At 43.7% G+C, this 13,183-nt stretch overlaps 1 protein-coding gene across 2 annotated transcripts in view; it reads right to left on the reverse strand.

Moving 5' to 3' along the window:
* enpp2l (ectonucleotide pyrophosphatase/phosphodiesterase 2-like) overlaps positions 1–13,183 on the reverse strand; it is an 82,604-nt gene that overhangs the window by 59,662 nt on the left and 9,759 nt on the right. For both annotated transcript variants that reach the window (XM_079654905.1, XM_079654906.1), the window contains exons 7-19: positions 12,053–12,132; positions 11,803–11,922; positions 5,012–5,067; positions 4,292–4,357; positions 3,616–3,688; positions 3,428–3,536; positions 2,195–2,320; positions 2,082–2,113; positions 1,853–1,980; positions 1,292–1,370; positions 966–1,053; positions 588–757; positions 366–426 (exon numbers count right to left, since the gene is read on the reverse strand). In XM_079654905.1, coding sequence (XP_079511031.1) covers positions 366–426; positions 588–757; positions 966–1,053; positions 1,292–1,370; positions 1,853–1,980; positions 2,082–2,113; positions 2,195–2,320; positions 3,428–3,536; positions 3,616–3,688; positions 4,292–4,357; positions 5,012–5,067; positions 11,803–11,922; positions 12,053–12,132 — 1,188 coding nt within the window. The remainder of the gene's footprint in view (positions 1–365; positions 427–587; positions 758–965; positions 1,054–1,291; positions 1,371–1,852; positions 1,981–2,081; positions 2,114–2,194; positions 2,321–3,427; positions 3,537–3,615; positions 3,689–4,291; positions 4,358–5,011; positions 5,068–11,802; positions 11,923–12,052; positions 12,133–13,183) is intronic.

Genomic DNA, 13,183 nt, shown 5'->3' on the forward strand with positions numbered 1-13,183 from the left:
ATAGTACCTAATTACTCCCCAAAACCGATTACATTTCGTAAAATTATAATACAAATTCAAAAAATCGTAAATGTCCCCTTAGTGGGACTAATGAAAGTATTCTGATTCCTAGAATGTAATACATACTTGACAAAGGGGGGTACTTGCATATTTAATGGCCTTGCTACTACCAAACTTGGAATAACATTTTCCTGATACTGCTGATCAATTTAGCCAAATATATAAAATTACAAATTAGCCTTCAAATCTGTAAAGAAATCTCACTCCCCAAACAAAACCTTAAGGATGAGAAGATGGAGTGCTTATTGCAACACTATGAACACATATTGAGATCTGCAAAGAGAGTGAAGTGTGAGGAAACCTACTGTAACTGTACATCCCATCAGGGGCAGGACTGAAGGCTTCAATCGTCTCCTCCACCTTATTCTGGGACAGAAAAAGATAGAAAAAAATATGTCAGCTTGTTTTGATGCTTTTGTGCCCCTTGACAGAATAAACATTGATTAATACAGCACAGTTTCAATTGTTTTGTTGGTGTTGTTTCACAGTTTAACATTGAACTGAAAGTCAGGAATTATTTTAGTGACCTCATCATCACAGCTGCAGCCCAGGTCATGCGTCACGACGGCGTCAGGGTCAGCTGGAGACGGGAGGGTCACTTCCTCCGGCATGCTGGGCTCGAACGGAGGATCTTTCAGCATGTCGTTCAGGCTGCCGTACGTCCCGTTGTTAGGGGCCGGCTTCAAGCCTAACAAATCTGAGACAGACAGAGAGATGAACAGACGGACAAACAGAAATGTATTTGCGTATCCCATTCTGGGATAAAAGTTTAAAGTTTGTTGTAAAACTATTTAGGAGCTTTCTCCGCACATCACACAAGGAATTATGGCCAGTTTAATAGTTTTACTATGGCCTCAAGAGCATCGATGGCGATATTGCATAAAAGGCAAAAACAATATTCTCACCACACATGACGTTGTATAATTCTATATTTTCAAACTCTGGCACTTTCTTCTGGAACTTGAAGCTTGGTCCATGACCCATGAATATGGTCTGTGTAAAGGAGAAAAAGACATGTACGTATTAAATACAGAAGAAGAATCTCTAATCAGTCGTAAATATTCATTAAATGAATACATGACAATAGTTCTGAGACTTCAATAAAGAAATATCAGAGCGTAGATCTCAAAAAGACTATCGGTAACCTCAGAGGTATATTATTATATACAATTACAATAAATATTATAGTACAGTATGTAATACAGGAGAGAATAAGAGGTGTACTCAGTACCCTCATGCTGGTTATCTTGTTGTCAAAGCCGTGGTCACCAAAGAAACCGCATCGTGCCCTCAATTTCTCTGGCATTTTCCTGAACCAGAAACATAAATATCATGATTTTTCAACAAAGAAAGCTATTCTTTCTTCAAATGTTGACCTGAGAACAACTGCAAAACATTCAATTCTGCCAAAGTTTAACTTAATTTATCCAAAAATCTCAGGAGGTTTCCACTTACCCCAGAAAAATATCCCACTACCCTCAATTTAAAATATGGAAAAGATTTTGGGGTCTTGTGTCTTCACTCGTGATTGAAGTGACACTTGATTTCTTACAAAATAATTTAAAAAAAAAAGGAATAGGGTTTAACCATATAAACTACAATACTTAATGTATGGTAAATAACTACAAAATGTTTTCTCCTTCCTGATATATACCGTATGCTTATGGTGTTTATACAGTTTGAGATATAAATCCTGAGTCCTGGTATAGTCCGGACTCAGAATCAACAGAGTAATGATTTGTTGGTAATTAATCATGACATTTAGCAGAAGTCAGTTAGTGAGTCAGGTTACTTGGCAATGTGCCACTTCCTCTCCATCAGCAGGTGGACGTCCTCGATCCTGCGGTTGTTAGCGTAGTGAAGCCTCTTGGGTAAATGTTGCTTTAGGTACGGCTTGAAGTGCTGCGTCGGCATTTTACACTGAAACAACAAATAAAAGGTAAGCGACCTCTCTGTGTGGACAGTTTGTGAAACCACATGAAACATGGTTTGGTTGATGTTAGTGTTGTTGTGGTACTTACAGTGAGGTTTGCAACCACTACCTTTGGGTCATCTGGAGAAGAAAATAGTGTCAACATGAAGACTCTTTACATGTTATTTTTAATGTTGTGTATAAACTAGTCACTCTTCTTACATGTGGAGGATTTGGGGTCTCGGGGTCGTATTCTGCCCAGAGAGCCGGGGATCAGCTGGATCTTGTCTATGTTGAGTGGGTAGCTGCTGAGGAACTCTGTGCGGTCGCAGTGAGCCTCCTCCATACCTGACAGGCAGGGAAAAAGCAATAATCTGTTATTATCAAAGGGTTGTGTTCACTTTAAACTTAAATAAAACGTGAAACTGTTTTTTCAGCTCCTTTTCTCTGCTAACATGAATTTATTCGATTTAATGTACCAATATCTTTGGTTTATCTGCCTATGAAAGGTGTGCTGCCTTTTGAAAATAAAACCGAGCTGGGACTTGCATGAATTGAAAACTGCAATGAGGCTTTCCAGAAATGTTGTGTCATACTCTGATCTGCAGGCCTCACATTCAACAGTTGTCAAAGGGACTATTTATTTGGTAGAAAGAAGAAAAGTAGAAAGTTCCAGTAAAAGTCATTCTTTGAACTCTTTTGTATCAGATAAACAAAGTTCAGAACCATATTTTTTCTATGATTATTATAACGGTACTAAAAATAGGGAAGGACCCTGAAAGCAATCTCTCTTTTAGAAGAGATTACAGTAGATATAAAACCAATAGAAGCGCACAGAAAAGTAACATACAACAACAAATGATAAACAGACCAAGGACGTCCAAATAAGAGACATTCATTTATTGAATCGAATCACAGTCACACTGCTCTATGCCTAGAGGGATTATAAAATAATAGTTTATCCAATTGTAAAAGCTTCTGCAGACAGCTGCACAATCTCAGTATGAACATGGAGATATTTTGAAGACCAACTTATCTTGGGACCTAGAGCAGTATGAATTTTATCTCTGGATAAAAGACAAGCAATATACAAGTCAAATGCTGTGTAAATAATTACAATGCATTCTTCTTATAGACTGCCACCTAACTTTCTCATGTATACATTTCTTATACATTTTCATGGAGCTAATATTTTGCCTTTGAAAAAAGTTGTATATTTTTTTTTTTTTGGTTTCATGGTTCTGCCACGAGCTCACAAGACAGTTTTGGCAACAACAAAGTTTTGAGTAAGACATGGGGATAATTCTGTTGATTATACAGAGTTATCAGGAATTGTTTTCCTGTGTTCTATAAAGAGAAACTCAAGTTTTCACAAAATAAACGTCACCCTTCTCTTTTCTATGAGGATTGGGAAATAAATCTCAGATTCACACATGTTTTTAAAACTGGTCTTACCGTGGTCTCCTACGACGATGACGTTGACACAGCGATGCAGGTTCATCTGCTTCAGACCGTTCATCAGCTGACCGATGATGCTATCGATCTCCCTGAGAGGGTTATCCAGCTGTAGATAGGATTGAAAAAATAAATAGCTGAGATATATTCACACTTGGATCAGCCTCACTGTCAGGTGTCACACTCACCTCACTGCTGAGTGGCCCCAGGCGGTGTCCGAAGGTATCGGGCTGCTCTGAGTGCACGGCAAACACGTACGGCCTGAAGAAATACAGCAGAGACAATATGTCTTGTTTTTTTTAAAGGGGAGATAGAGGGTATGAAGCATAAAGGGTCCCCAGGCCGGATTCAAACCTGTATCCTCCGCAGCAGGGACACAGTAAGGGTCTGCCAGCTCAACTAGTTGGCTATAAAGGGGCCTTATACGGTCCATTTAGTCCCGATTTTCCCCTCTTTTGCTTTTCACACATCCTCTCACCACACTATAAAACACTTCAGCTCGTGACCCCTTCACTGACCCAGCAGCTTCTCAGCGCTAAAAACAACCTTTATCTCCAAGATACTCTTACCAAATCACCAATACATTTTAACAATAAAATAAAACAGAAAAAGAACTACAACCAGCAGTCAAAATGATATTCTGAAATTCTGCACTGCTGCATTCAATTGTTTGTTAGCTTGGCTAATTTGGACATTTCAACATTAATCCTAATATTTCCATCTGATTTTGTCATTTACTGAAAGTCACAGCAAGGGTTACTATACACATTTGAAAAATAGATGACAACTTTCTATCAATAAGTACATTCATGTGTGGTTCAATATCATGATTGAAGTCCTTAAGAGTAAAGATCCGGACTGTACCTTTCATCATCAGGCAAATGCAGCCAGCTCAGGATGGTCAAAATCCTTCTCTCCAGAGGAATCACCCTGGAAACACAAAATGATGAATGATGGTGGGGAGCCAAAGAAAGAAGAAATAATAAACACTGACCGTTTATTTACAGTTTATACATCTTGAATTAATGTATTTATATATACACATTTGTAAAAAGACCCTCCTGTCTTCATAAACAAAAATGGAAAAAGTGGAGCTGATCTGTGTTAAAAAATTACACTTGAATGAAACTTGTTGTGAGCAGAAAATAAGCCTAATTAATATCCTTAACATTCAAATAAAAAATACATTTTGGTCTTTCAGTTTTCTGTCACGTTGCATTCAAAATAAAATGTCATAATTTTTGCTCAGTGCGTCAACAAGCTGCTGTTTGAGTCGTCAATGGCTTCTGTTGTGACTCAGAGTGGGGGGGTATTGTCATGTGTCCGTGTGTGTTTGGTTCCTTTGTCCATCATTCTCAGGATGTTGCCCCTCGTGATCATTATGTCACTGATATGTAAATGGTTTTTTTATACAAATCTGTCTGTGCACTCATTTAAGTAACAATAGAACAGGGAGACAACTGCTATGATTAAATATAAACATACTATGTAGTACTTAAAATTATACTTTGTAAATTCAACTTTTAGAATATTTAGTTGACCAAACACTGGTCTTAAAAAATATTCCAGTACTAACTTAAGTACCAAGGCCAGAAGAATGTAGCTGCTTTCACTCCTTGTTTCTCTGCTGTGATCCAGATCTGTAAAACAGAACATACGGAGGTTATCAGAAATGAAATGTCCCTTAAATTAAAAATATCACAATGCTTCACTTTTGAAATCATATTGTTGTGTCTCAATTCCATAGTTAGCTTATTGTGTACAGTATATGCTATACTGTATAATTACTGTTGTAGTATACTTTATTGTCCAATTACTTTACAAAAAAGTCAATGTCTTTGTTGCTTTCCACTTAAAGGAAATTATGCATTACAGCATTAATTATACCTCAGTGGTGAAATGTAAGTACTGTAAAAGATAAAAGTGTACTTTTTATACTGCACCTTTAATTACCTTACAGATTACTTTTACTCCATGTCCAATGAAAACCTATACTGTATATCTTCAAATGTGGTAGTTGTAATGTTTCTGATAAACCGAAGAATGGTGATTTTCTGAGCAAAAATTTGCACAATTTAAAACATATTTTAAGTATGGTATTTGTACTTTTACTTAAGCAAAGTTTGAATATATTTATTAAGTAGAACTTAAACATTTGCACTTTTGGGTCGCGGACCCGTTTCGAGTGGGTCGCAGATGTGTGAGTGAAGAAAAAAGGGAAAAAAGTCAAACTTTTATTTTGAAGTCCTGATTTTCTAACGCTGTGCATGCAGTAGGCGTTGGATTGGAAGTACCGGAGACTATAAATGTCTCTCTGGGGCTTTACTCAGTGCACGTAACACCAAAGCCAAGTCCCACTGAGGCGCCAGTGTGCGTGACACAGGTCTGAGTCTCCGCACTCCTCGCAGAAAACGGTTTGTCAGAGGGTGACTAAACACCGTTCTGACACCGAAACCTACGTGGCAAGACGAGATAGCAGCAGCATATGTTTTGATCGTGCTGAAAAGCCAATTCCTGTCTGACAACAGCTGGAGGAACAACAGCACATGAGGCAGGGGACACGTAATGGGGTCCAGGCTTTTCTCCACACACCAACGCTGGAACGCTGTCCACTTGGCTGTGTAAGACGCTATGGTAGACGCGGCCCTGGCTCGCTGGATGGTACGTAACATCTTGAGAGAGGCCAAGCCTCTCCAAGTGTTCCCGTGGGGGCCATGCCCACAGTGCTGGCCTATCACTGGGTGGCTGCTGATCGCTCTCTCCGCGAGGGAGAGAGCGTCCCCGCGCCACGGAATTTCCGACGGTCTGCCTGACAGCGTACGCTGTAGGCATGGAAACCAGGACACTCCCATGCGCTCCGGGGCTATCAGGGGGTCAGGGGAACTGGTGGGAAAACGTATAACTGCACCCTGGGCCACGGCCGATGTGTGAATGCGTCTACCCCCAGAGGGGGGTGATCCTGCGCTCTGCAAGCCACTCTGTTCAATTCGCCGGGAATATACATTGCTCTGATGGAGAGCAACGTGTGTGCGCGCCCAGAACAGCAGCCGCCTGTCACGGAGAGGGCTGTCAGTTTCTCCACTCTCTCCCGCGAGAACCGCGCTCTCATGCTGGCTGAGTTTAATTCCACTCCCAGATAAATGATATGAAACCCCGGCTTGACAGATGCGATACGAGATGTATCGTCTGTAAAGCGACTTCCTCCCTGGAGCGAGCCCGCAATAGCAGGTCATCCAGATAAAACCACACTCTCATCCCTCCTCTGTGTAGCGGCTCCAGCCTCTACACACTTGGAAAAGTGCGAGAAGCCAGGGAATATCTGAACGGCAGACGATTGTCTGGTCTGATATTCCCTGAAATGAGAAACGCACGAATTTCCTGTGTTTCGGGATGATGGGTACATGGAAGTATGCATCCTTCAGGTCTCTGGAAGTGAACCGGTCGTCCTGGTGAACACATTCCAGCACCTGTTTGATCGTCAGCATGTGGAATACTCACAGATCGAGGATGGGACTTTTTCGGGATTTAGAAAAATGTCCTACCTTTGAGGAACCCTGGAAATTGCCTTTTTCCACAGGAGTTCCTGCAGCTCTGAATGGAGCGCAAGACACTGTTCCTGGGATGACAGGATTGTTTCCTGTATCCCATCAAACTGCGGGGGGGGGGGAGAGGCGACCTGCAGAGTGCACAATTTGCTGATCATCCTGCTCATCCATCTGTCCATCGAACACACGCGCCGCCACTCTGAGTAATGCCCTGAGAGCGGGCGTACATGCTCTTGATGACCTGTGGTAGTCATGGTGATGAGCCACGCCATCGCCCTCGCCGCCGCTGTCCCGTGAAGCAACCCACAGGGGGCCCGGACCGAAAAGGCTGCGAGGGGGTCTCCACATGCTGCTTTTCACACAGGCTATCATTATGTTGCCGTTTGGGAGAAGGCTCGTAAAACAGACATTGAAGCGCGTTCACGCTCAAACCCACTGAGGGATGAGTGGAGGTGTGTGCAGTGCTGTCCACACGAGGCGAAATACCGGCACTCATGGGCTCATTAGGCGCTTTCACACAGGAGTACCTTTCCCAGTATAGTTCCGATATAGTTCCGAAAATGTGCGCTCACACCAAAAGAATCCGGAACTAGAACTTAGTTAATGAGAACCTTTTCACCCCATTTTCAGTCCCTGCTAGAGAGCAGGTACTTTTATGGGAGAAAAAGGTTCCCAGCAGCTTCTACTGAAGCCAGTCCCCAACTCCAGGGACATCCGGCCGGGGACTTCGGGTGGCAGTATCCGCCGTGAAGTTGTTTGCGGCCTGCCAGTAAATCCAAAGCAGAAGAAGAAGAAGTGACGTCAGCGGCTTAATTTGCATAATCCTCCCTCAGGGACTTATTCCGGTGTGATCTGCTTTCTCACTCACAGTTCTGATGAACTAAGTTCTGATGAACTAAGTACGGCAAAGTACTTGGTGTGAAAGCGCCTATAGACGTGTGTAGGAGGCACATCTGGGACAGAGGACATGTGTGAAACTGCCGACAGGCTCGAGGGCGCTCAGCTGAGTCTCCGAAAACACACATTCTGACATGAAACTCCGTACAGAGTGTGTTAGAGAGGAAAAGGAAACATCCCTCCCATAAGAGGGAAACAAAGGGCCGCTCTCTGCGTGCCAACAGGCAGGAAAGAGGGCGCACAGCTGAGGTCCCCGATTTCACTCACTCTGACAGTTTTGTCAGAGTGAAGTACAGAGTGAAGTACAGAATGTGTCAGAGAGGGAAAAAATAGGGGGACTTCCCCCAAATAAAAACGGCTTGCACCGTGTGGGGGACATGTGAGAAACAGCTGCAGCTAATGACATTCACATGCACCCCCCCCCCCCCCCCCCCCCAGCATGTCATTTCCTGCTCTGCTTCCTCGGAGGGTCTCGCGGAGGAGCGGAGACCTGGGACGGGGCCGCCGAAGGGCGACCCTGACGTCGTTGCCGTTACGGGAACTGGGGACGCTTGGCAGGCTGAAGCCAGCTGACATGCAGTCTGATGTCGTCCGCCTTCTGCGAGGCGGACTTCATCGACTCCACCATGGCCTGGAAAAAGAGGTCCAAACAGCCTGATTGGAGCCTCAAGCAGGACCTTCCTTGCAGATTCCGGTATAGCCCCCTGTTACAGCCAGAGGTACCGCTGAATCTGCGTCGCCCACGCCGCAATCCTCGCCGTGGAGACGGCGACAGATGCGCACAGGGTGAATGCCGTGCTGGCAGCCTTGCCTATCTCCTCCGAAGCCTCGGAGGGCATGGAGGGCTGCTCTGATAGTCTCACTATGGAGTGAGACAGCAGAGCGATGTTGTTAGCCGCTGCAGACGCCGCGGACGACAAACTGGTCCCCGGGGGAGGACAGCAAGGGACGCCGTCCGGTGACCGTGCCGGCCTGCTTCACCCCGAAAAAAAGCCGTCAAACCAACATCTATCAAGCCCTCCACTTTAGTGAGGGGGACGAATGAGGACACCGGGTCACTCCTGACGGTTTGTACCTGGGAGAAACAGAGCTCTCCTGAGCCGGGGGAACGAGGAGACCTCTCCAGGCGGTTGCCTTTTCGATGATCTCCGGCAGTTCCTGCAGGATCCCGCCTATAGACGGCAGAGCTTTGCTCTTTAGTGTCTCCACAGTGCTTCAGCACCGGGGTGCTGAACAAAAGAGGGAGCAGATTGTCGGGCCTCCTTCTTATTTATACTGGAAGTGAGTCCGAAGTGAGTCCCTCAGCCATCAGCAGAGCTTTGACTTGCTGTTCGGGCCCAACAGCGTCACCATTACGCTGTGACGTTAGACACTAAAAAAGGAGAACTAAACGTTGCAGACTGTCAGACCCACTGCAGTAGAATAAGAAGTTTTCTTTTGGAACTCTGGTGCTGGAAATATTATTGATTTTGACCAGAAGGAATGCCAAAATCAACACAAAAACATACTCATTTTAACCAAAACTATGATAATATATTTCCTAGACCAAATAGTGCTTAATCCTAATTTTCAGTGCGGGGGATTAATAGAGGAAGCCTACACAAAATAGAACTGAGCCTCTGTCTGTGCGAACCATGCTGCTGCGGACGTCTCCCAAAACTCCGGCAGTTTTACGAAAGACTGCGTTATTTGCCATGTTCGTTTCAGTCTCGGATACTTCCACAAGACTTATGTCGGGGTCACCAATGTAGTGCCGAGAGACGGGAGTCAGAGGCGGTGTCTCAAAGGAAAAATCTAGTCTTTTATTCCACATCAAAACAGCATGTAATCAAACTCAAGCCCGGGAAAACTGACTGGCCAAAAGAGGAAGTCCTGTTAACTAAAATGTCTGTGCAGAACAATAGTTCTGTGGGTGAATTATGTAAATCCACCACACAGGCCTATTATTAGCATAGCAGTTTTGAGATGCTATTTGTACCAAACTTCTCAGTCAAAAAAGATCTCCAGTTCATAGCTAACTGATTCTGAATCAATATGTACATTTTAAGTGATTTAGCGGTTTAGGATTTGTTAATTTAACATAATTTTTAAGCTGTTTGAATTAGTGAACTTTTACAAAGCTATGCTGGCAGCTTTCCGATTATTACGGGCACTATGCTAAACTAGTCTAAACTGTGTACCTAAAGCAGGTATCAATTTGATATTAGTCTTTCTATGAGTCAAGAAAGGTTGTGAGAAACAAAGTCTTAGTGTACATTCTTCCTTTTTTAGTTAGCCGCCCTGATTATAACCATAGACTGTATATATTAATGGACGTAGTGTCCGTGACGTCACCCATAGGATTCTGCAGAGTTGCCGAGAAGCCCTTAGTAGGCGGAGTCGGCCACTAACGGCTTGACAGCGACGTCAGAGTCTAATCCTGCCTGCTCCAAATAAGGGCAAAGAGGCGGAGCCGAGGCGGGACCTGCTGCCTCCGAACTGGAAGTAAACAGAGCTAGCTCAGGCTAAGAAGCTAAGCTAACATGAAATACATGCATACCAAGTTACTGCTAACAGTGTAGTTCCCCTATATAAACGTTCCATTCATAATCAAATGAGACAATCTGCAAGAGAATTAGCTATATTTTGTTATTCTTAATGCTTGTCATTCACACGTTAAGAAAAGAAGTACCGATACATAGCAGAACAATTGTGGCGATGTTCAGCTTAATAAGCCTTGTTCAACACAATTTATTTAGCTAATACTATAGCAGGCGAACCAAGTCTGCGTTTCGCTGCATTCCTTGATCTCCAGTTATAACGACGGACTCCACCGCCCGGACCTAACGGAGCCGCAGTGGGCTAGCTCCGGGACGCTGGCTGGAGCTAGCCCCCTGCGGCTCCGTTAGCTCCGGCGGCCACCACTGGGATAATTGGGTCCCCTATTAACATTTGCTCCCGTTTAGCATTACGGGCGTCATAGCCATAGACTATAAAAGTCTTACCTAAGGCTGAATCATAAACTAAAATGTATATGTATGTATAAAGGGTTACGTCCTTAGCCGGCTAATAAGTAACAAGCTAAGCTACCAAGCACACAAACACCTGTGAACGGGACATGTATAATATTATCCTTTTAGACTTCTTGGAAGTTCTGTTAGTACATTCAAGCGTACAGCACAACATTTTAATTGTCTGGTATTTGTAACAATATTCCCTAAAAGGCACAATCACCATGAACACGGCTAAAGCTAAAGGTTCAAGTACAGTAACTACAACTAACTAACGTTGTAGCCTCTATGGTTGTAGCCTAGCAGAGTGGACAAGTTGCTGTTAGCTGACAGTGAGGCATGTACATATCCATCAAAGTGACCACGCCCTAATTTATGCAAAAGCTTTAAGGCTTGATATTAATTAAACAGATGAGTTGAGAAAAAATTCACTCCCCCAATCCATATTCATGAAGGGGGCATCTAACTATACAGAGAATATGGTTTTTTGAACCACGATGTAAACCCTGGGCGCCTCCCTAGGGAGGTGTTCCAGGCACATCCAGCTGGGAAGAGACCAAGGGGTAGACCTAGAACCAGGTGGAGGGATTATATCTCTTCGCTGGCCTGGGAGCGCCCTTGGGATCCCCCAGTCAGAACTGGTTGATGTGGCCAGGGAAAAGAAAGTTTGGGGCTCTCTGCTGGAACTGCTACCTCCGCGACCCGACCACGGATAAGCGGGAAAAGATGGATGGATGGATGGATGTAAACATGTTTAATTCTGCTCTAAAGTTGGGCATTTTAACATTGGGGTCTATGGAAATTGCTCCCTTCTGCAGACTGCTCCTACTGGCCACTAGATGAACTGCAGTTTGAGGCACTTCCGCATTGGCGTCCCGGCTCTTCCCCAGAGTTTGCCGCTTGATTATAACCCATCATAAGCGGTTAACTAGAGTGTACTCACAGGCTGTCCACCCCACCAGCGGTGGTTCAGTTTCTCCCTGCTGCGGAGGCTGAAGGTGGCATTAAACACTGGATCATGCATGGTGTTTCCCACAATGCCATGAGACTCCGGGTACAGACCCTACAAACAGATCACACATAGTACTTATTTTAATGTTAAATATCAGTCTTGCATCAGCATCATATGCTTTGCTGTTGGACCTTTTGAACAGGGCTACTAGTGTTGAACAACATAACCAGTAGTTACTTACTGTGGCTAGGGTGTATAAATTTGGGAAGGTCTTTGATGGGTAGACTGGTCGCATGTAGGGTGCTGATGTACCACACTCACCTAAAAGGACAAATGTCATTTTTTCAAATGTAAACTTTCTAAAACATATACAAGCAAATCAAAATGGTCAATTAAATAATAAGCACAGTAGGTTAAAGCTAGATACTGTCATGCAGGGTCCCGATTTGTCTTCGAAACATCTGAGGTCCATTGTTCTTGTGGCCTAGACCTTGCAGACATCAGTATCAGAGTTTACTGTATTTTGTACACAATCAGTTGTGGTTTTATCAGGCTGTGGAGATAGAGGATGATTCTGATGCTGGGTGACTCAAAGCCAATGGTAGAGGCAGACACCAAGGGGGAGTTTAGGTAGATAAACTAGGGCGTTTTCTTCATCTGTTCATGGAATCCTCACGTTGTAGTGGGCATATGGAGAGGAGGCTCTAATGTCCCTCATGTTTCAAACTTTCTTCAAGAAGGGGCTAATGTGGCTTTCTTTCAAGGTTTCTGATGTGTTGTGGTCTTGTTGTTCCTCTGATTCCTCTTGTCTCCTGTCCTTGACAAAAGGAACAGATCGGTGACGTAGGACGCAAAATAGATTGGAGGTAAGTTGTTGAGGGACATAGTTGACCTGCTTTTAATGATATCAGCCCCTTACATGACCTTTATCATTGGTTATCAGCTTTACAGATAGGTGATAGAAGGGACCCAAATTATTCATTTCTGCCACCTTTGACCTTAAGTTGGTGATACAGCAAGAGGTGAAGAGCTCTGAGACCTTAAGCAAGAACACTTCCCTCATCCATCAGCAGAGCTTTGACTCGCTGTTCTGGCCCAACACCGTCACAATGACGCTGTGACGTTAGACACTAAAGAAGGACAACTAAACGTTGCAGACTGTCAGACCCACCGCAGTAGAATAAGAAGTTTTCTTTTGGAACTCTGTTGCTGGAAATATTATTGATTTTGACCAGAAGGAATGCCAAAATCAACACAAAAACATAACAATTTTAACCAAAACTATGATGATATATTTCCTAGACCAAATAGTGCTTAATCCTAATTTGTTTCTTAAATGCGTTGTTACGAGGTCAAAGTAATTTCTCATATT

The sequence above is a fragment of the Notothenia rossii genome (genome assembly GCF_949606895.1).
Source record: "Notothenia rossii genome assembly, chromosome: 10".
Lineage (NCBI taxonomy): Eukaryota > Metazoa > Chordata > Actinopteri > Perciformes > Nototheniidae > Notothenia > Notothenia rossii.